Source organism: Camelina sativa, chromosome 20 (genome assembly GCF_000633955.1).
Source record: "Camelina sativa cultivar DH55 chromosome 20, Cs, whole genome shotgun sequence".
Taxonomy (NCBI): Eukaryota; Viridiplantae; Streptophyta; class Magnoliopsida; order Brassicales; family Brassicaceae; genus Camelina; species Camelina sativa.
The window spans coordinates 1433168-1456711 of record NC_025704.1 but is presented as its reverse complement, the minus strand read 5'-3'; the positions used below and the strand labels follow the sequence as shown (position 1 = coordinate 1456711).

Below are 23544 nucleotides of genomic sequence, written 5' to 3'. Positions count from 1 at the left end.
AATGTGACAGTTGGAAAAGGTGAGAGATAGAGAGGATCCTATATTTAGACATCACTTCAATTCATCTCTTCACAAGTGTCTGTCTGAAATCTCCACATCATCATTACATTTCTTTCTTCCACACGAAATCTGATTCATATTTTTGATCCACACAGATCATTTGGTTTTGTACGTGTTCACAGGTAAAGTAAGATTCTTCCATATCTATTACACAATGTGTTGTTACATCATTGATTGTTCTATTGATGTGATATACACACACGGATATGTTTCTATTTGATGTGTTGAAACATGAAATGATCATGGATAGCTTTTGGTTCTCTCTTTATGATCTCTTATGAGGCTTCTTTAGTTTTATGTATTCTCTGGCTCAAATCAATAAGAGGCTTTATAATTTGTTATTAGAGAGAACTCTATCTAATGGCGAAGCGGAGGTCTTGGTTTGGTTGGATGAAAAGACTATTCATCTGCGAGGCCAAAGCAAAAGCAGAGAAGGTTTTGTTCCTTTCTCTAATTTGCTACCATTCAATTGTTTTTATGTTTCTAAAATCTACAAAACTGATTCGTTTTTGTAGAAGCCAAGGAGATTGAGATGGGTGTTTAGAAGGCTGAAGCTGAGACAACAGATTGCAACTTGTGGGCAAGAGACAAGGACTTTGAACGAAGCAACACAGGATCAGAGAAAGCATGCTGTGAATGTAGCCATTGCCACTGCAGCAGCAGCTGAGGCGGCGGTTGCAGCCGCTAAGGCAGCTGCTGAAGTTGTCCGGATGGCGGGAAACGCCTTCACATCACAACACTTTGTCAAGAAACGCGATCCCAATTTGGCTGCTATCAAGATTCAGAGTGCCTTCAGGGCTTATCTGGTCAGACTCAGACACACTACTTTGAGATTTTAAAACCATCTTAGTTTCTGTTTGAAGCTTATCTTTCATGCAGTGTTTTGATCTTGTGATTGATTTCTAAACAGGCAAGGAAAGCGTTGCGGGCGCTGAAGGCACTCGTAAGGCTTCAAGCAATTGTGCGTGGCAGAGCTGTTAGGCGTAAGGTTTCTGCTTTATTGAAGTCTTCACCCTCAAACAAAGCTTCAACGTCAAGCATCATCAAGAGAAATACAGAGAGAAAGCATTGGTCCAAAAACAACTCTGAGATCAAAGAAGAACTTAAGGTACCAAAACCTTTGATCTGTAACTCAAAGGTCGAGTGCCATGGTTGGGACAGTAGCGCTCTCACAAAGGAAGACATCAAAGCCATATGGTTGAGGAAGCAAGAAGGTGTGATCAAGCGTGATCGTATGTTAAAGTACTCCCGCTCCAATCGGGTAAATTCTCACTCAAGATCTTTATATAACTGGTCAGTTTCTGTTTGAGGTCTCAAAGAGTTGTATTTGCAGGAGAGAAGGAGTCCTCATATGCTTCTGGAGTCACTGTACAGTAAAGATATGGGGATGAGAAGCTGTAGATTGGAACATTGGGGCGAATCCACGTCTGCAAAATCCATAAACTCATTTCTCATTCCAAGTGAAATGCTTGTCCCTACAAAAGTGAAGCTTAGAACTCTGCAGAGACAAGACTCTGGTGATGGACAAGACTCTTTGTTTTCTTTCCCGAGGAGATCTTTCAGCCGTCTGGAGCAGAGTGTACTGGAGGAGGAGAGCTGGTTTCAAAGATCCAACGGTTTCCAGCCTTACATGAGTGTAACAGAGTCTGCAAGGGAAAAGATGAGATCACTGAGCACACCGAGGCAACGTCTAGGGCTTGATTCTTGGTTTGATAACTACAAGAAGGATGGGGATAAAGTCTCTCTCTGGTCTTCTTTTGTCTGTGAAAATAGTAACACAAAGAAGTCGTCTCTGACCACATGTCAACATAATTGTTAAATCTTGAGTATTCTTGTCACTTTCTTTGGTGTTTCTCTGTTTTGTTTTGTTTTTTTGGGTCTCATATCTCATGTGCTTTATAGATATGCTTATGAAGAGGGCTAATTTTTGGTGTTTGGTGTCTGCTTCTGTTCATTTCTGTTCTTGAGGAATACGAAGCATCTTTTTATCGGTGTGATAAATGTTGTTCAAACCATGGATTTTTAAAGAATTATTACGACTGCCGTATATATGTTCAAGATCCTGTAGCCTTGCAGATCTTTCTAACGGCATAGGCAAGGAAATTACAAAAAGATTATGAAAGCTTATCTATAGACAGTGTCTCTTCTTCTATTCTCTGTTTGAAGCATCCAACACATATATATAATAATAATTAAGCGTCAACCTCATACAAGCCTTATTGGTGCTATCAGGTCTGATCAAAGTGTTTAGTAGTGGTTTCAGGTTTGGATCTTCATCTTGTGATCAGCTCAAATGTCAGACAATGAATACAAGGTTGTTGGAGTCTTCTTCATCACAGAGGGTAATTTGGTTCTGATCTTATTAGCCCTCTTCTTGAAGGCTTCACCTGATGTCACCTGCATTTCAAGTATATAGGAATAACAGTTGGAAAAGAGACAAAACATACTACATCCACCAAGTGTAGTCAGTCAACTAGTGAGTGAACAAGTTTAAGGGGCGGAAAGAAAAAAGAAGTAGGAAATCGAAACTAGGAATTAATATATTCGAAATTAGGATCCAAAAATACTAAAGGAGGCAGATAGGACAAGGTTTGATATTGAAAGAGAATAAAAGCATAGCTTCTTCTTCTACAAATATTCTAATGCAAAGAGTAAAAAAAAGGAAATAAACATAAAAAATAAAGGAAGTTTTTTACCCGAACCGTCTAGAACCGTCTAGAACCCGTATATAAACGGCTAGATTATACATCACCGACACCGAACCTAAGTTAAGCTGTTGAGGTTTTGCGCGCTGGACTAGTATATAACAAACCCTAAGTGTAAAGAGAAACAAAAAAGGAAACTTTAGAAAGAAACTTTGAGTCCCAAACATATTTTGTTTATAAAGACCTGTGGTCTCGCATCTTCTATCTCCAAGAGTTACGCAATTTCTCTGAATTTTTTTCTTACCCAATTCTCTTCTTCGATTTCTGTCTGCTTCTTTTGCCTCTCTAATCTTTGGCTATTGACTCTGATTCTTCTTCTCCCTTTGTTTAAATCATTCCAGAAGTTAAAGAGTGAATCATTGTTATGGCTACGAAGAAGCGAGAGAGATCACAAGCATCACGTCTCATATAAACGACGACAGAGACCATTCTTAGTTTTGTTTGCATGCGATCGATGATTAGATCGATCTCTGTCACTAGCTTGGGGACCAAGTCTCACCCTAGAAACAGAAAGAGAGAGACGATTCGTACGAGTTAGAGGTCGCCGGAATTCAAGGCTTCGGAAGTCACAATGTTGGAGAAAAAACTCTCCGGTGATGGAGATGATAGCCATAGATTGAGGGATCATCGGAGCTTTGGGGGGGATTCGCTTTTTCCGGTTCGTTGTTTGCAAAGAGGATTAGAGTTGTTGATCGTGTGTGCTCAGGTCTACAAAAGCCCAACAAGAAAAACAACTACAGCCCATCAAACAGGTAAATTTCTGGCCCTTTTTTGTTTTATTTACATAATTAATATAATTCAATATTTTATATTTTAAACGATTTTTTTTTTCTTTCTCATAATTTTTAAAGGAATTTTTTTACAACTTTTATTCAAGTTTTCACAAATTTATTATTATTTTTAAAAATCACAAATTTTATTCAAGTTTTTATTTTATTTTAAAGTTGAATTTTCATCTTTAATTTTTTTTTTTTAAATAATAGAAACTTGGATAATAGATTTACAATGCAATGTGAAGACTAACCAGATTTTGGATCCAGTCATTAGATTAATCTATTGATCATTAGAGATTCCATAAATCTAATTTGTTTTTTCATTGTTGTGTAGATTTATAATACATGTTTCTAATTATTTGTTTTCAAAATAATTTTTGATTTTTTTCATTCTTTCTCATGGTTAATACTTTAAAAAAAATCATTTAAATTTGTTTTTCAAAATTAATTTTTACTTTGTTACTAGTTCTTAAGTTTCTTAATATTTTTCACAACTTTATTTTTATTTTTTTAAAACTAAAAAAATTTATTCAAGGTTTTATTTTATTTTTAAAGTTGAATTTTTATCTTTTATTTTTTTAAAAAATAATAGAAACTGGGAAAAATAGATTTACAATGCAATATGAAGACTAACCAGATTTTGGATCCAGTCATTAGATTAATTTATTGATCATTAGAGATTCCATAAATCTAATTTGTTTTTTCATTGTTGTGTAGATTTATAATACATGTTTCTAATTATTTGTTTTTAAATGATTTTTTTCTTTCTTTCTTTCTCATATGGTTAAGACTTTTAAAAACAAAATCATTTAAATTTTTGTTTCAAAATTAATTTTTACTTTGTTAGTTCTTTCTTAAGTTTCTTAATATTTTTGGCTTTAAAGTTAAATAACACTTGTATTTTGCTGTCTTTTGATGTTGCAATAAAGTAAGATCTGAGCCGTACATTTGTCACGATCTCAGGCATTAGATGGCTCTCTGCAATCGGCTGCGCGTGTTTCAACAGACGCGCCTCCTCTTCTCCTGGCCGGGGATTACATACGCTGCGTTTTATGGAAAGCTCACATCTTACTCGGCCACGTCATATAAAGAGATAAAATGGAACCATCCAACAAAAAAAGGTTGCATCTTTGGAAGAAGAAGAAAGATAAGAAGAGATTTTTGCGGCCAAGTTTTGAGCTTTGATCACTCTCACTACTAATGGAGGCTCTGCAATGTTCCAGCCATTTCACCGTGAATAGAGCTCCTTGTACTCAGAGCTGTACCGGAAACAGGAGAAGCAGTAGGGCTACATTTAGCTCTGCGTTCACCGGAACTAGCAATTCAGCTTCTTTATCCTCTAGGAATCTCTCCTCCACGGTTTGGCTTCAAATTTTGCTTCTTTTCGTTTTCGTTTTCATCTCTGTTTTGGTGGTTTTGTAAGGATCTTTTAGTTAGTTTATGATGTTCTGTGTTGAGTAGCGAGAGATATGGAGTTGGGTAAATTCGAAGACTGTTGGCCATGGAAGATACAGAAAGAGCCAAGTGAGAGCTGAGATGTTTGGTCAGTTGACTGGTGGACTCGAAGCTGCTTGGAGCAAACTCAAAGGCGAAGGTTCGATTTCTTTTTTCCCTTGAGCTTTGGCTTTGGTAAGTTAGCTAAACTCAAACACAAGCCGAGAAGGAGGAATGGATTAGAGAAACATTTTTTTATTGATTGTTGAATTATAAGGGCTGTGTGATCTTGTTACTGGTGGATACAAAAAGGATTAGCAGCGGTTTCTAAAGCTAGTTACGTTATTTGAACTTGCAGAGGTCTTGACAAAAGATAATATTGCTGAACCAATGCGAGATATTAGAAGAGCTCTCCTAGAAGCAGATGTGAGTGGTGGTTTTGTTCTGTTTCATTCTGAGTTCTTTTGAAGAATGTGGTCTTAAACTGATTTAGTCGGTTTTGTTAACAGGTGAGTCTCCCAGTTGTTAGAAGGTTCGTTCAGTCTGTTAGCGACCAAGCCGTTGGAATGGGTGTCATTCGTGGTGTTAAACCAGATCAGCAGTTGGTCAAGGTAATCAGCAATAAAAAGAGGTTCTTATTTTTGTTTCTGTTTCATCTCTTCCCCATATTTTTTTTCATGAGCATAATGGTTTTTGTAGTTGACTCACTCTATATGATGATTATTTTGGTTTCAATAGTACTGAAGTGTGGCTTAATATGGCTATGTTGCAGATTGTACATGATGAGCTAGTGAAATTGATGGGTGGAGAAGTATCTGAGCTACAGTTTGCTAAAACAGGTCCTACTGTAATATTATTGGCTGGGCTCCAAGGAGTTGGAAAGACAACGGTTTGCGCTAAACTAGCTTGTTACCTAAAGAAGCAGGTATGCTTTTTCAAAATACAGTGGAGACTTTGATGGGATTGTTTGTTACTCTCTGTCAAATTACACTGACGTTTATGATATTTACAGGGAAAGTCTTGCATGCTTATTGCTGGAGATGTATACCGACCTGCTGCCATCGATCAACTTGTCATTTTAGGTGAACAGGTATTGGAATTTTTACTTTTTGAAGCATCGTGTGCTTTCGTAGAAATGGCTAAAGAGAACCTGTGTGTGAACATGTGATGATATTTGATTCCTTAAATCAGTATTTCCTGATGCCCTCTTTGTTTCAGGTTGGTGTGCCGGTTTATACAGCAGGGACGGATGTAAAACCTGCAGATATAGCTAAGCAAGGTCTAAAAGAAGCTAAAAAGAATAATGTCGATGTAGTTATCATGGATACTGCCGGGAGGCTTCAGGTAATATTTCGTCTTTTAAGAGTCATTGTATGATTTGTATCATAACTCTATTGTAGCTTTAGTCATGAAATTGAATATTTGTGACAGATAGATAAAGGCATGATGGATGAATTAAAAGACGTGAAGAAATTTCTGAATCCCACAGAAGTGTTACTAGTTGTTGATGCCATGACTGGACAAGAAGCTGCAGGTACGCTGTTTGTATTCTACATTTGTTGAGAAGATTCAAAGCATCCTGAATATGAATTAGTTTCAGAACCGGACCTGTATCCGTCGTCATATACTAATATGAGCTTATGTACTTGCTACAGCTCTGGTGACAACATTCAATGTGGAGATAGGAATCACAGGAGCCATTTTGACAAAGCTAGATGGTGATTCAAGAGGTGGTGCTGCTTTGAGTGTCAAGGAGGTTAGTGTTCTTCTTCTTTGATCAGTTATGTCATAGAAAAGTTACTTAATGTATACTTAACATTGATAGTTTACTCGTAAATGGGTGTCACTAGGTATCTGGAAAACCAATAAAACTGGTAGGACGTGGGGAGCGAATGGAGGATCTTGAACCCTTTTATCCAGATCGGATGGCCGGAAGAATTCTAGGAATGGGAGACGTGCTTTCATTTGTAGAGAAGGCAACAGAAGTTGTAAGTTCTTTCTCAGTTAAAATTAAAATCAAAACTTTAAATTTCTCTCCCTCTCTCTCTCTCTACACACACATTGAAAAGTCTTCTTCATCTGTCTTTATAGATGCGTCAAGAAGATGCTGAAGATCTACAGAAGAAGATAATGAGTGCAAAGTTCGACTTCAACGATTTCCTAAAGCAGACTCGTGCTGTTGCGAAAATGGGTTCAATGACACGAGTTCTTGGAATGATACCCGGAATGGGGAAAGTGAGTCCAGCACAAATCCGAGAAGCGGAAAAGAATCTTTTAGTCATGGAAGCAATGATTGAAGTGATGACACCAGGTATTTTTTTCTCTGTTCCTTCTTCCTTTCCATCAAACAAACAAAATGCATTTCGATTTTGGTTGTCTTATTCTTGGTTTTAAATATGTTGGACAGAGGAAAGAGAGAGACCAGAGTTACTAGCAGAATCACCAGAGAGAAGAAAAAGAATTGCTAAAGATTCAGGAAAGACAGAACAGCAGGTACTCTCTCACTCAGATTTCGAATCTTAGTTTCTGCAGCAGATCTCAGACAAGAGAAGCAAGAAGATTCTCAATACTGTTTTTTTGTTGCTGTTGTTGTTGTTAAGGTGAGCGCACTCGTAGCACAAATCTTCCAAATGAGAGTGAAAATGAAGAACTTGATGGGAGTAATGGAAGGAGGATCGATTCCTGCATTAAGCGGTCTCGAGGACGCATTGAAAGCAGAACAACAAAAGGTTTCTTCTTCCTTCTTCTTCTTCTTCACCGTTTAACATCTGAAAGAGTTTTAATGGATTCTTGTAAATGTATCTTAAGGCTCCACCTGGAACTGCGAGGAGGAAGAGAAAGGCCGACTCAAGGAAGAAATTTGTAGAGTCAGCATCGAGCAAGCCAGGTCCTCGTGGCTTCGGCTCTGGTAACTAAAAGGAACTATTTCAATCCAACTTGGTTAATCTCAAAACGGATAATTTTTGTATTCAGTATGAACTAGTTAAAAATTGTAAAATTTGGGGAAAAACTAAAATGGTGTATTGATTCTTATTCGTCAAGCAAACGCTCTTATTTCCCCTTAATTTAGTTGGGAAACTGCCTTTTGTACTAATTATGAGTTTGGTGATAAAAACTCATGATTAATTAGATAAAAATATATTATCATATCATCAACCAATGAGATGCATACAAATTGTACTTAATTAAAAACTTCATAGACTTTGCATAACTAATATGTATATAGTTAGATTTTAGACTCATCTTTGTTTTGGAATGAGTTTTATGTTATTCACCCTCCATATTCATCATGATCATAAGTTCATAACCATGATGACTCTCAATTATTGTACATTTAATTCATTTTTAATGTGAATTTTGGTTCACAATTCTCATGTATATATGGTCATTAATTGGTAATTCACTTATTACTAATTATGGAGTGTAGCAAAAATACTGAATGCGACCTGATATTCTCCTTTCCTCATGTAAATATTATTAGCTTCCAATTTGTTGCTCATGGTATGCTTATCTTTTTCTTATATTTAACTCATTATTTGCTTAGTTTTTTTTTTTTGTTTATGTGCAAAAATTTTGCTTAGTTTTTTATTTTCAAAATCTACAATTATTATGAGAATAATGAATTTTGCTTGTGGTAAATTAAACCTCTAACTTTTATTGACTTTCAAACAAAATTACAAACTATCCTCGACTTTATCAAGGCATGACGTTAACGAAGTTTGTAAACTTTATCAAGAATTTTTGTTAACATTCTAAATAAATCATTTTTACTATTTAAAAGAATCTTCTAATGGATAATCAAACTGTTAAGTTGCTACCTATAGTAATTCAAATTCATGTGTTATATGATAGAATCAACAAACATATAGCATTCACTCACGCTTGGCGCCAGTGAGTTTTTTATTTTCGTTCATCACTTAAAATAAAATGATGTTTTTTTGACATTTTTTCCATTTATAAAATCAATAAATCATTTAAACTCTAAGCATTTGACACTTTTTCTCAAAATGTATAGACACATATGGACCATTAAAAGGCTTGGGGTTGTAAATTCATAAAAGGCTGATCGTTTCAATAGTCAGTTTAGGTTCGATTAAGTAAAATTAGCAAATGGCAATTTGTATATTTCGATTTGTTTAGGAGAGAGACTGAGAGAGAGCAAAGGCAATTCTCCTCTGCAAATAATTTGAAAAATATTTGCTTAATTTTTTTCTTCTAAATCTATAATTATTATGAGAAAAATCATAAATTTTGCTTGTGGTAAATTAAACCTCTAACTTTTATCGACTTTTGGAAAAAACTACAATCTTTCCTTGATTTTATCAAGGCTTGTTAACAGATTAAACGTTAAATTGACTATTTAAATAAATCACAAGCTTTTGTTTTACTATTTAGATAAATCTTGTAACGGATAATCAAACGTTAAATTGTTACCTATAGTAATTCAAATTCATGTTTTATATAACAAAATTAACAAAAGTTTATGATTTTTTAAGAAAGTCAACGAAATTTTATGAATTATTTAGAAATCAATAAAAATTAGATATATAATCCACCACAAGTAAAATTCATAGTTTTATTCATCACTTAAAATAAAAATGATTTTTTTTTACACACTTTACTAAAAATGTATATACATATGGACCATTAAAGGGCCTGGGCTATTAAATTCATAAAAAACTGATGATAGCTTCAATAGTCGGTTTAGTTTCGGTTAAGGAGAATTCACATCGAATTAGCAGACTTGATTGTTTGATTCGATTTGTTTAGTAGAGAGAGAGCAAATGGCAATTCTCCTCCGCATAACGACGCCGCAGTGTCTCCTCATTCCTCCACCGCCGCTATCTCATCGCCGGAACTCATCTCTCCTCTTTCACAAACCCACATTTCAACCATCCACGAAACCTCTGATCTCCCGTAAAACCACCACTCTCCGTCTCCGTGCCAATAACCCAACAGTGAATTCACTAAAACCCCTTGAAAATGTTAAACCATATCTACAATCAGAATCCAAAACCGTCCTCCTTGGCTGGCTTTGCAGCTGTGTCTCTGTTGTATCGCTTTCTCAGATTGTTCCTAGGCTCGGTTCCTTCACTTCCAGCTTAAACGCTAACGCTGCAAGCTTGATGAACCTCAAAGGCGAATGTCTCGTCTTGGCCGGTTTGGTTTTGGCTAAGGTTGTTGCTTATTATCTCCAGCAAGCGTTTCTATGGGAAGCTGCTTTGAACACTGTTTACAAGATTCGTGTTTTCGCGTATCGGAGGGTTTTAGAGAGAGAGTTAGACTTCTTTGAAGGTGGGAATGGGATTTCATCAGGAGATATTGCTTACAGGATCACTGCTGAAGCTTCTGAAGTTGCTGACACTATCTATGCTCTTTTCAACGTGAGTATAAAGTTTCCTTCTTTTTCAAATTTTGTTTGGATAGATTGTGTTGATTTTGGCTTATTATAATAAACTCTATGCTACACTTGTATGGCAGACAGTTGTGCCCAGTGCTATCCAGATATCTGTAATGACGGCACATATGATTGTTGCAAGTCCTGCCTTGACACTAGTCTCTGCAATGGTGAGTGAAGTGATTGTCTTTGTTTTGTGTGTGTCTTTTGCTCTACACTTTTCTTATTGGTTTGGTTTTGTTCTAGGTGATCCCATCTGTTGCACTTCTCATAGCATATTTAGGTGACCGGCTTCGCAAGATATCCAGAAAGGCACAAATTGCCTCTGCTCAACTCTCTACCTACTTGAATGAGGTACTCTTCTGTTCTTCTTTAAGATTCCGTATGTTCATAATTTCATATAGGGAGAAGTTACTAAAGGGAGAGCTTTTTTTGGTTTGTAGGTTCTTCCTGCAATTCTGTTTGTGAAGGCTAATAACGCAGAGATCTCTGAGAGTGTAAGGTTTCAGAGGTATGCTCGTGCTGACCTAGATGAACGTTTGAAGAAGAAGAAAATGAAGTCACTGATCCCTCAGATTGTTCAAGTTATGTATCTCGGATCATTGTCGATATTTTGTGTTGGAGCAGTGATACTTTCAGGCTCTTCTTTAAGCTCTAGTGCAATTGTCTCCTTTGTGGCATCATTAGCTTTCTTAATCGATCCTGTCCAGGTAAATACATTTTTCAGTTTGGCATTGAATCTGTTGCTCATAGACGCAAACTGTTACTTCTGCTTTATTATTTTGGATGATCAAATCTGATTTTGCCTAGTTCATTAGACATATGTTTAAGCCACTTTACCTTGAGGAGCTGTCATATTGGGATTTTGAATCTAAAGAATCATGCAGGATTTGGGAAAAGCTTATAATGAATTGAAACAAGGAGAGCCAGCGATAGAACGTTTGTTTGATTTGACCTCTTTGGAATCTAAGGTACCACTACACTCTATCTTTCCTCTGATTTTCTCTTCAATTATACTCCTAATGATTTGGTTTTGTCTATCTCAAAATCTGATGCAAAGTGCTTTTTGGCCCTGTCTTGAAAATTAGGTGATCGAGAGACCTGAAGCCATTCAATTGGAAAAAGTTGCTGGCGAAGTTGAGTTATGCGATATATCATTCAAGTATGACGAAAATATGCTTCCCGTTTTGGATGGGTTAAATCTTCATATTAAAGCAGGAGAGACTGTAGCTCTTGTTGGGCCATCTGGAGGAGGAAAGACTACACTGATCAAATTGCTTCTCCGCCTTTACGAACCTTCTTCTGGTTAGAAAAATCTTAGTTCTTTACTTATATGCCTCTAATCACAATGTTTAGAACCAAAGATTTGTCATATAATCGCAATGTTTCCTTGAATAGGTTCTATCTTCATTGACAAAAATGACATCAAGGATATCAAATTGGAAAGTTTGAGGAAGCATGTTGGTCTGGTTTCACAGGACACAGTAAGTTTCTGTCCTCAAGTTTTACTCCTTTTATGATTCATTCCAAGACTTTTATAAGGGTTCATCGAAGTTACTTAACTATTTGTACACATATAAGACTCTTTTCTCAGGGACAATTGCTGACAACATTGGGTACAGAGATATCACGACAGGAATTGATATGAAGAGAGTTGAGATTGCTGCAAAAACTGCAAATGCTGATGAGTTTATCAGAAACCTACCAGAGGGATACAACACAGGAATTGGTCCCAGGGGTTCAAGCTTAAGCGGAGGCCAGAGGCAAAGGTGGGGTCTGGAAGAGTGATTGTTTCTTTCTTCCATTGAAGTTCCAAACCAGTTTATATATGTTTTTCAGGATGCTTACTGTCTTGTTAATATTGGCAAATGTGCAGACTAGCTATCGCTAGAGCGCTCTATCAGAACTCATCTGTACTGATTTTGGATGAAGCAACATCAGCATTGGATAGTTTGTCTGAATTGCTAGTCAGAGAAGCTCTTGAACGTGTAATGCAAGACCATACGGTAAAAGGACATATCTGGTTCTTCTATTCTAAAAAGCCTTTTAAGTGAATCATCACTGAGATTATACAAATGGTTCCATGGCTCCTATGTTTGCATTAACAGGTAATTGTGATTGCACATAGACTGGAGACAGTGATGATGGCGCAGAGAGTGTTCTTGGTGGAGAAGGGAAAGCTAAAGGAGTTAAGTCGCTCTTCTCTGTTAAGTACTCACAAGGACTCACTATCGTCAGCTGGAGTTGTGATTTGAGATCTATGAAGTATGATCAAGAGCAGGTAGAGACCAAATTGTTCTGTAAATGAAGAGAAGATACAAGATTCCTCTTTGTATAAATCTTTTCCATTATTCTTTAAAAATAGGATGAACAAATCATTTGTTGAGCTAGAAGCCTACGGAGTTTTGTATCTTTCCCTAGTTATGACATCATTATACATGTAATAAACAAAAGATCAAACGTGGTTTCTACTCCATGTAAAGAAGACAGATTCAGCGATTCACTGTTTCACCATGAAGGAGCTTTTACAACTGCATCCACCTACTGCGGCTGGGTTTTCAGCTACCTAAACACCAAAGCATTAAACAGAAATCAAATGAAAATCTTACCTAAGGGTTACTGAAAAAAACATGCAGTTTCAAAATTATATCTTGTCCCCTATCAGCTCATAAGGTACATACAAGAATGATTTCTAATGACTATATATATGCAATGAAGAAAAAAAGAAAGATGACAAAAAGAGGGGTTTAGTTTTACCACAAAAGCAGCACGGATCAGTTCCTCAACATAATCAACCGTAGCACCTTTCACGAAGTCGTATGAAACGTTATCTACAACCAATTTGACACCATTCTTCTCAAAAACCCTGCAATGTTGAAGAACAACTATAACTGAGTGACGCAGTTTTGCAACAGAATGAATCATGGTTGTTCAAGAGAATGGTAACAGTAAGGCTTGAGGTGATCAAATCAAAGTACCTGTCATCATGATTGGTTTTAGTATCAAGCTCAAACACATACTGGAAACCAGAACAGCCTCCCGTCTCTACACCCAAGCGAAGCAGTTTCTTCTCCGGCTCACTAGATTGTAACTCTTTCATCCTCTAACAAAATGACAACACTCATAAAAAGTCAAGAGAAGGAGCAGCAAAACAACAAACAATGTCTGCTTTCAAGTTCCAACAATCTAAAACAGGTAAGTTCAATTCAAACAATATAGAAGTAAGAAGAGGTTACAAATTAGAACTCCATTGAAAATCGCCAAATTAGAGCAAAAGTCCAATAGAAACCAATTACGTATTTTGAATCGGATTTACAAAGAGATCAATTCAAAGCAGCAAATAGATATGAATCATACCCGGATACAATTGTCGCTGAGATGGACAACCTCGAGAGAAGAAGACGTATCAGATTGAGAAGAAGAAGAAGAAGAAGAAGCTTCTTTAAGAGCAGAAACGGAATAAAAATTAAGCAACCGATGGTTTTCTCTAATACGACCAGCCAAATAAGGAGCAAAACGTTTCACCAGAGATCTCGACATCCTTTTTTCAATATCCCTTCAGAATCCCTTTCTCTCAACAATCTTTCTACAATTAATCCAATTTTATAATCTTTTCGCCATCGGAAGACGAAAGTTTCAAGCTTTTTGGAAAAATTATTCCTTTCAATAAGACTTTGGTGACGACGACGATGAAGAAGAAGAAGAAGAAAGGGAGGCGAAAGAAAAGACTGGTCTTGTGAACACCACGCTTATTTTAGCCTCCACGTCATCTATTTCTTTATATTGCTCCCACAATTTTTTAAAATTTACCAATTTTGCCCCATTACTCCGTTTCAATTCAATTTCGTCCTTAAATTGCGAATTAATGATGAAATCTCTTAAAAAAAGAAAGATATTAATACATTGAATATTCGAATTTGGAATTTCGTATATACACAATTTTACTGTACATAATCTATTGTTGCATCTAGTAACTCTCAGGAACAAGTAGCAATACTTAGATCTCCTGGCTGATATAAAACAAGACTACAAGCTTGTTGTGTTAAGAAGCAGCAGTTCTGGAACTTAAAAGAGACCCTATAAACCAATTATTTCTCTTGTCTCAGAGAGAGAGAGGAAGAATGTCTAAATAGTATGTACCATGGCTTGTGTCAATCCTCTTGAAACTCCGAGCGTCCATGAATGTTTTTTTTAAGTTGTTGAGATAGTTGTTCTGTGTTGTGGATGATATGTGAGCTACTACGTCACAACAAGTCCCCTAAAAAATCAGATGAGGTGAGATTATGAGAGATGTATGTGATTCATATAGAACCACAATATTAGTAAATTGCAGCAAGAAAATTGTGAAACTGCTTCATTCACTTACCAGTTTTCACATTTCAATCCGATTTTTCCAACTCTTTGAATCTTCTTTCCCACTCGTCTGTCTCATAGTTTTGTTCCATCATATCTCTATCTGTACTATACACGATCCGCTCCTTCCCGATGACTGTCTTTTGCGCCATATCCCTTGCACTTAGTAGCTGCATTGCATCATATCAACGCGTTATTTCACAACTTCCAAGTAATAAGAGAAAAACACAATATATGAAGTTTCGGGGTGAAGAATCCAACAAATGTGCTTTATAGAGCACACCATAAGAGCCACTATCTCAACTGTCACATAAAGCAATCACAAGTGGGTAATCACATAAAAAGATCCCACAGATATGCAGGCATCATAGAAGATTCAGAGCCTAACCCTTGATGTTAGTTGGCAAGGGTACTAATGGAAATTGTAGGTGAACCTATCTCCTCTTAGGAAAATATAGCATGTTTGGCTGTGATTCTATATAATGCAATCAACATAAACCAAAAATAAACAATCTCCTGATGTGCCTACCTTACGCCGTAGTGCGATATCTGGAGATTCAAGTGCTCGTGCAAATTGTAGCCGAGCTTTGTTTCTGTTCTCTATCTGGTTATTCTTTCTCTTGATTGAAAACCACCGAATCAAAGGTATGGCAAAGAATGAACCTGCGTATACCTGCATAATCGTTCGTACAATCATGAAGGAGACCAAGATAATTAGTTCACAAGGTTTCTAACGAAGACCAGTCATCTGGATAACTGGAAGTAAGAAAACAGCCACTAAGAACTTGTTTGTGTCAGTAATTATGCTTAGAAACAACCTTAATCATGTTTAAAGCGAACCAGAATCAGGAAACAATTTAATAAAAGTAGTTTGCCGTATCAACAGAAACTAAACCATACCTGAAGTAGTGGATATATGTTCTTAACAAATGTAAGAAATCCACCTGGCATGACAGTCATCTCGCTGGAAACGAACACAAAAACAAAATTGCGTTAGACATTTATATATACACACACAAGGGAATATTAGGCAGAGTATAATCTAGGAGGGCCTTACTTTAGCAATGAGTTTAGAACTATCACACCAAAAAGATTTACTGCACCTAGGCCAATGACCAATGCTCTCTCGGATGTAGTTGTTTTACTGTGAAGAAAAAATATTCCATTATCAGAAACTGAACCACGAATGCAATAAAAATTTCTCACAAGTGTAAGACATTAAAATCCAGGTTTAAACAATGATAAGAACCTAAATTGCCATTTTTTCTCCTTGAAGAATTTCTCCATATCTGCAACCCAGTCAAACCATTTCCCCACATATTCTTTTCGTCTACTAGATCCAGAAGCTGTACGTTGCAGGGACGGAAAGCGATACAAAATATTTCCCTAAGCAACAGAATATAATTGTTAATAAAAAATGACCAAAGGAAAAGCAGCAGATCATGCACATTTCAAGCAACCAAAAAAAAGGGTTTGCATACCTCTTCATCCAACTCAGGTTGACCATCAAACCGAAGAAGAACAGGTAGAATGTAGGATTCATCGTTCTGCAAACATTAAAAAGAAAACTTGAGAAGATGAACAGTATGTCTTTTACTTTATTTAGTGATACAACTAGTGCAAGAGGTAAAGGAGTACAAAGACAGCTTTCAGCATAACAAAATTAGTTTCATTAGCTCCCTTTGGAAGAGACAATAGGCAAAACAAACCATAGCATTCTTTGAAGATGGCACATCAAGGTACGGAGCAAGTTCATCAGCTGCAACAACACCTCCTCTGGAAGTTATATACTGGCCAATCTGAGAATATTTATCAAAAACGAGTAAATTACTAAAACTTTCTTATATGAGCGTGATGTATCATTTCAAATTCATAACATTTAACAAAGGAGAAAACCTAGAGATCTGATGTGAAGAAAAAAAATGAGTAAATTCAAGTCCTGTACATTACCATCTGCCATCTCTCTTCTTCAATTCCTTGATTTGGATCTCCATCTCCAAACACAAAGGAGAAAACCTAGAGATCAACCGATACTTAAATTAAGCCATTACCACTAAAAAGCAATGAGGGTGGGGAACATATAACAAAGCATGAAAGCTCTCAAATTCAGTTTCCACTTACAGATTCTATGAAATTCATTCCCTTTCCTTCATCTTCACGAGCTCGTCGCCTGTTGTAATAATTGGGATCCCAGTACCTTACATAAAAAAAACTAGAAATATGACTAGGAGGTTCCCTTAAATCAATTAATGATCTCGATTTGATAATTACTGAACAGTAAAATTACCAAAGCAGATCGACAGGGTTGATATAGAAGTTGACTCCAGAATCATACGCGCGCCCGCGTCTTCTTTGACGATTATCATCCTCGCTTTTAACAAAATCCAAAAAAGTTAGAGCAAAATTCAAACTGAAACCACAGTCCAGAATGATAACAAGATAAGTTAATTGCAAGTCAAGTCAAATACATACCTTTTGCTTGAAAGCAGGGCTATAATTGACGTGTAGACAATAACAATAGACGCTATAAGCGCCGTGCCAAAGGAAACACGAGCTAAATAGTCTATAGCACCCTGCCAGGCACATAACAGATCTCAGAACATTCAAGTTCATATCAAATTCACTGTTAAAAGGTAATGGATAAATAATCATAACACAAAAAAAGACACTACCTTTGCCTTATCAAGAAATGGTTCAATTTGTATCCTTAACGACTTGCCAGCCAACTTAGTTCGATAGTCTCTTGGGAAAACATAAAGCACATCACCTTCATCCGACACCTGAGTGAAGAAACATTTCATTGAATATTAGCACATTCACACAGACTAAAACGGAACATGTAACGCAGCATAAAGATCAATACTTTTTTATCATAATCTCCTCAAATCTTGGCAATTGAGTTTCTCTACACTAATATCATTACAGCTATTCAAATTTCTAATGTATTGTTGCTTTCGTTCTTAACAAAGATCAACACTTTATATCAGAATCTCCTCAATTTATGTATGAATTTGAGTTAATGCTCATGAAACTGAACTAGCTAGTACCTCAAGAAACCCATCAGTATCAGCTGCAATAGCTTGAAGAGCTGTCTGAGCTTCAGTAACCTTCAAGCCAGCTCTACTAGAGACATCACCAACAGTGACTCTCCGGCCACACTCGTCCACAGCATCCATCGCTCGTTTCCGTACATCAGTCGGTAACTTATCACTCTCCACCAATCCTCCCGGTTTGATTGCGCCGCTAACCTTATCTAAACTCGCCGCCTTCACCACCGCGATTCCATGGCGACTGAACTTCCGACGAGTGCTCAGACACCCCTCCGTCAAGATTCCGGGAAAAGAGCAACGATCAACCGGAGATCTGAGGCGAATCAAAAAAGGCTTCTTTGATGATAAACCCACTTGAGTTAACCTAGGGGAGAGGCTTAAGCATGTCGATACACACGCCATTCTCTAATCACAAAGCTTTTATCTTCTTCTTCGTCTTCGTCTTCTCTAGTAAAGACTTTGAATTTCCGCCATGGGAGATGATTTATATGGTTCAAAATCGAAGCTTTCGGATTTTTTTTTGCCCAGTGCCTGGAAAAAGCGATTGATTATCTTCTCGCCCACGACGCAGTCGCAGAGCAGCAAATCCAAAACCGAACCAAACCAAACCAAACCAATTGGTACGGCTCTTCAAATATTACCGGTTAGAATATCTTAAACCGGAAACGTTCCAACATTACTTTTTTGGTTTTCAATTTAGTGGATGTCTCTACCAAGATTACATTACTTTCTTCTTAACTATGAACAAAATCAACTTAATCTTATAATGATGAAGAGATGTGAACAGAACATTTTGAACCATAGTGGACTGGCTCTGAAACATATGCTAAATAGTAAAAATAATTTAGTGCATATGAATTCTTCATCATTTGATATTTAATAATAGGTATTAAGATATGGTTTGTTACTTTTTTCGCTTTTGAGTTCTTCTCATTCCATGGCAAAACATGGATGGAATTTTCACTTAAATTTACTTGGAAACAGAAAAGAAAAGAAAAAAGCTTGACTTAAGATGACAATATCACAGTCTTTTCCTATAACATAGCTTCAAAAATTAAAGCTTATTATATACTACTATACAACAAAACTCGAGAACAATTTTGTCGACCTTGAGCAAGCTCTAGACTAGTTTTATGTATATATAAGATCTATGTGTTTATGTTCTTCTGAGACTTTCAGATTCGGGTATGCTATCTAACAGAGGCTTCCAGCTTCTATTACAGTCAAGATCATCATCATCAGAAGAAGTAAGCAAAAGTTGTTTCTCAAGAGTCTGGTACATCATCTCATGGACTGACCCTCCTTGAAGTAGCTTCTCCAACTCTTGCTTATGCACAATGATCTTCATCCTCACGACACTCTTATTCTCATCACCATCGATGTTGTTGTTGCTTTCACTAGTATCATCGTCGTCATCTCTTAGTGATCTTCTTTCGTCGTCCTCCTCTTCCACTTCCGGATTGGCAAACGTCACTTTCTTATTGACCTTCTTCTTGATCATTGTAGGTAGGAGGTAATAGAGACGGCCAGAGAGAAGCTTAGCATCAGGCAGAAGATAAGTGTTGTTGTGAGAAAGAGTGTGACCAGAGAATTGAGTAAGGATGTGACCAACACTAACGGGTTCTCTATATTCAAGTACCTTCCCATCATTTCTCACTATCTTTATCACTTTCTTCTCCATTACTATACAGTTCCCCATCTTCTTCTTCTTCTTCTTTTCTTACTTCTTTATTTTTTGTTTTTCTATTGCTTGCTTGGAGATTTGTGTTTGTATATTTATAGGAGTTTTGGGATTTCATTTCGTAATTAGTGCGGGTGGGACCTGATTTGATTTTTCTCTCTTTTCCCTTAATATTTTATAGTGGGTGGGGTGGTGTGGTGTGGTCGGGGTGGTGCATATTGTTCATTACTCGATCTATGTATCTTTTTATAAGTATGATTGTCCTTTTTCATTATGAATATATATGTTTTTACTTGTGGAATTGAGTTGGCGGTGCAAGTATTCATGATGATCGTTTTAATATAATCCCATGCTGCATGCAAGATATTTATAATTCTTAGCTAACTTCTCCAAATATGTATATATCTAAGAATTATAAATACCTTGCATGGGATCATTATATATGAAACAAAGATGAGAGGTAAAGGTTTGGTCATCACAAGCTATTGAATAATAACTTGATTAAAAAAAAAGGTAATAATAATAACTTGATAAATAAAAACAGGTAATGGGTGGGTATATAAGAACTATCTATGGTTTCAATTAAATGTTTGTGACTTTCTTCTGATATAGTGGTTTCATCTTTCTAGCTAGGAAAAAAAAAAACATGCCATTCGCGAGTGCGTTAATTCTCTTATAGTGGTGGTGGCAGAAACAATGTCTACATTTCTCAATCGGTGGAGTGGAATTGGTTTTGGAAAACTTTTACCAAGTCCTGATCAGTACTTGTTCTCCTATTATTCATAAATTTGATTTTAAAATAGTTTATTCACACATGTTTTTATTTAATTTATAGAGTCGTTTTACAATAGTATATTTATACAATTTGTATATGGTTATTGCACATTTAGATATATATATATATGTTTATGTTTTACATTAAGATTAAAAAAAAAAATACTTACTAGTGGCAATCATGAGAAAGAACAAAACAAATAGTACAAAATAAGAGTGCACATATTTGGTGAATGCAATGCACTAGTCTTACAGGCAATGATCATGGAGTAGTCTTTTTATATGGATGTCTTTGTCTATAATTTGTCACCACTCACCACATATATGTCCTAGGAAAAAAAAACTGTTTTGAAAGAGCACAGGCAGCCTACATTCAAAGGCCAAATCAACAAATGATTTGCTTTGGTTCTACTTTTGAATATTCAACACCTTTTTCAAAATCTTGTACGTATTATTTTTATATGTTTTTGGTTTTCATAGAAAGTGTTACTTCTCTAAATCAAGAGGACTCATGTAATTGCAATTTAAAAAACTATAATTAAACACGACCATATGCATACCAAAAAGAAATATTGCATAAGAAACTAATTGGAGTACATAGACATGTACAAACGTTACATTAAACTTGTGTGTAGAATTGCTATCAAACAGCCAATCTGAGAAATATTGTAATATTAATAACTTATAAATAATAATTTTTCCCAAAAGTAAATATTACTAGTAAAAAAATATTACTAGTATATTTCAAGATTTGTGTCATTACCTGTCGTTTGGTATTACAAAATCAATACATAGCTAGATTAAGTTTGACAGATTTACCGTAAAACGTCATATCATCATATACGCGTTGCGTAATCATATAGTTTGCGTAATTCAACTTGAGAAAAAAAGAATGTAAATTGGAGTATGTTGTAAGTTGTGTAGTCTATGACGAAATTAGTTAATCGAGAAGGAAGCAACATAAAATCAGATAAGATTACTATAAATGACAATTTGAGTCAAGATTGAGATTCCATTCTCATTCTCTTTTGGAAAGTACAGAGCCCTTTGACAAACAAAAAGAAAAGAAAAAGTACAGATCAGAGAGCCCTTTTGTGGCGATGATGTCTTTTGGACAAAACACGATATGACGAAGGCAAAAGGAATTTAGATTACTCGGCCGTAGTTCCCATGCTTTTGGTCGGTTCACGTGCTAGGTTCCAGCAAACCTGCTTACGACACGTGGCGGTGTTGTGTTGGTAGGCACCGTCCAAAGACTCTCTTTTTTGAAACTAAATGCTTTTGCTTCTACCAAGTTTTAAACGGTGTCTTCAAGACTCGGTTGTGTGATTTAAAGTTTATCCCAATCTAATGTTGATATCTTAGTATGTTTCTTGTGATAACACCTTCACAAGAAACCAAACAAAAAATTATGTTATAAAAAACTCACGCTCTCTTTAAGTATTTTGACAACCGATCAATTTTCAACTATTTTTGGTTTTTTTTGCTTTGTTTTAAGCATTTTTACTCATAAAACAGACTTTTAATTTATAGTATTTGTTAGTTTTTTACTGATATTTTGAATATTTCAAGGGATTAATACTTTGGTTTTTTTTTTACATATTTTAACTAAATCTGTTGTCATAGATATGTCCATCTGCGTCTATCCGCATAAATTTGTGATTTTGTGGCCACAGTTTTTGGGTCTAAATGGTAACAGAGTGGACATACAACAGGTGGACAACATGGTTCATAAACTATGACAAATTTTGTGGTGGGTATAAATGGTAACTGCGGTCAGACGGCCATAACCAGACGTAAAAAGACATAGGTTCTGAACGGTAATTACGGTCTAATGTACGAAGCTGCTAACGGGGTTTTGGTTTTGTCTCTGTTTTCGGTTTGCGGATTTTGTCTCTGTTTTCGGTATTGTCTACTCACGTTGTCCCTCCCTCTCTACTCTCTCTACTACGTACACTCTATAGTCACGCATTCGGCGCTACTATACGTTCTTGCTCTCACCTTAGTGTATTTTCCGCGTTCGTCTACTCTCGTTGTCCCTCCCGCTCTACTACGTTCACTCTATAGTCACGCATTCGGCGCTACTATACGCTCTCAACCCTATACATACATCTATACATTCACACCTATACATACATCTATACATTCACATTCACACCTATACATACATCTATATATGTATTCACAACCCTATACATACATCTATACATTCAAACCTTTACGTCTACACACCTATACAATCTATATAATACTACATCTTTATCAGGAAAAAGAAAAACAATACAAATATTCTACAAATTAAAAAACACTCTGGCCAGTTAAACTTCACAAAGCAGAACATTGAAAACGCTCACACAGTCCGATGGCTTGCTTTGTTTTCCCCCTTCAACCCATCTGCAAAATTAAAAATAATCAAAATCAGTTTTCTTTACACTCGTTTTCTCCGTTTGTCCATTTTTACACGTACACATATATTAACATAAAAATCAAAATAGCATTCTTCTAGTCAATACCCACACATTCTTTCTTTGTATTTTCATTTAAAAAAAAAAAACTTCATTAATTCTATGTTTTCTTAGACACAACATATAAAAATATCTAGCTAAAAAAAGATGAATTTATTATAAAAAAAGCTACAAATCAGTTTATTACGCATAGTTGAAGGCAAGACAACAATATATATAAATTGGATTTGTAATATAGATCACTAACAAATTGATGTTCAACTCTATAAAAGATGAAGAAAAAGGTAATCATCTAAGTTCTAACACAAGAACTAACGATTTAATGGTAAAACAAAACTAAAGGAATTAGAGAGTGACCATAGTATGATAGTATTTTTACCTTGCTTATGCTTGTTTCTCTCTAGTCTTGGCCTCTTGGGTAATGAGAAGTACAGATAAGTTTGAGTGAGAGAACTCCTTAAGTGGGAAGAACAGAAGAAGAACTAAGAGGACTAATTAAAAAAAAAAAACAGAGTACTGTATTCGACATTTGTAAGTAGAAAAGTAAACGAAGTAAAGAGTAAGGAGGATTCAGATTACAGACCCAAGTAAGGAGTACTTATAGAGAGAGTCATAACGTTCTTATTTCCCAGTAAAATAAAAAATATTATATTTTCAAACGGTAAGAAAATGTTACCGTTTCGTCACAACGTTCATATTCCCCTCACCTACTGTTGTTACTGTCAGTCATCAAGTCAAATCAAACCGAACGTTAGAATTCTTTTCTTTACCGACTCAAAAACTCTATAAAAAAAAAGAGATTAAAGCCCAAAATAAGGCCTAAAATTAAGGCCCATTATATGTGATATAAG

General features: G+C 35.9%; 6 protein-coding genes and 1 long non-coding RNA gene across 7 annotated transcripts; 3 read left to right on the top strand and 4 right to left on the bottom strand.

Annotated features, from left to right (window-relative positions):
* Positions 90-1998, top strand: LOC104768584 (protein IQ-DOMAIN 14-like). The gene is made up of 5 exons (XM_010492586.2): positions 90-182; positions 406-495; positions 576-866; positions 971-1321; positions 1394-1998. The coding sequence occupies exons 2-5, from the start codon at positions 421-423 to the stop codon at positions 1877-1879; spliced, it is 1203 nt and encodes a 400-aa protein (XP_010490888.1). The 5' UTR covers positions 90-182; positions 406-420; the 3' UTR covers positions 1880-1998.
* LOC104768583 (signal recognition particle 54 kDa protein, chloroplastic) lies at positions 4640-8041 on the top strand. Its single transcript, XM_010492585.1, has 14 exons — positions 4640-4897; positions 5000-5132; positions 5331-5398; positions 5482-5583; positions 5745-5897; positions 5985-6062; positions 6191-6316; positions 6404-6506; positions 6628-6728; positions 6823-6960; positions 7064-7283; positions 7380-7465; positions 7573-7701; positions 7781-8041. Exons 1-14 carry the CDS (start codon positions 4739-4741, stop codon positions 7886-7888), a joined length of 1704 nt encoding a protein of 567 aa, XP_010490887.1. The 5' UTR covers positions 4640-4738; the 3' UTR covers positions 7889-8041.
* On the top strand, positions 9699-12937 carry LOC104768581 (ABC transporter B family member 29, chloroplastic-like). The gene is made up of 10 exons (XM_010492582.2): positions 9699-10356; positions 10454-10540; positions 10617-10724; positions 10814-11080; positions 11258-11341; positions 11459-11675; positions 11769-11854; positions 11952-12139; positions 12247-12376; positions 12479-12937. The coding sequence occupies exons 1-10, from the start codon at positions 9757-9759 to the stop codon at positions 12623-12625; spliced, it is 1914 nt and encodes a 637-aa protein (XP_010490884.1). The 5' UTR covers positions 9699-9756; the 3' UTR covers positions 12626-12937.
* Positions 12700-14123, bottom strand: LOC104768582 (iron-sulfur assembly protein IscA-like 2, mitochondrial). Its single transcript, XM_010492584.1, has 4 exons — positions 13728-14123; positions 13349-13473; positions 13128-13236; positions 12700-12936 (listed from the first exon to the last, which is right to left on the bottom strand). Exons 1-4 carry the CDS (start codon positions 13908-13910, stop codon positions 12871-12873), a joined length of 483 nt encoding a protein of 160 aa, XP_010490886.1. The 5' UTR covers positions 13911-14123; the 3' UTR covers positions 12700-12870.
* LOC104768580 (uncharacterized protein At5g03900, chloroplastic) lies at positions 14254-18311 on the bottom strand. The gene is made up of 14 exons (XM_010492581.2): positions 17771-18311; positions 17396-17503; positions 17196-17296; positions 17011-17094; positions 16845-16920; positions 16674-16739; positions 16433-16522; positions 16205-16270; positions 15973-16109; positions 15781-15867; positions 15624-15687; positions 15253-15396; positions 14737-14893; positions 14254-14628 (listed from the first exon to the last, which is right to left on the bottom strand). The coding sequence occupies exons 1-13, from the start codon at positions 18173-18175 to the stop codon at positions 14750-14752; spliced, it is 1572 nt and encodes a 523-aa protein (XP_010490883.1). The 5' UTR covers positions 18176-18311; the 3' UTR covers positions 14254-14628; positions 14737-14749.
* LOC104768579 lies at positions 18743-19529 on the bottom strand. The gene has a single exon (XM_010492580.1). It carries the CDS (start codon positions 19470-19472, stop codon positions 18930-18932), a length of 543 nt encoding a protein of 180 aa, XP_010490882.1. The 5' UTR covers positions 19473-19529; the 3' UTR covers positions 18743-18929.
* Positions 22358-23257, bottom strand: LOC104768577. The gene is made up of 2 exons (XR_764265.1): positions 23073-23257; positions 22358-22622 (listed from the first exon to the last, which is right to left on the bottom strand). It is a non-coding gene; the product is annotated as an uncharacterized LOC104768577 (long non-coding RNA).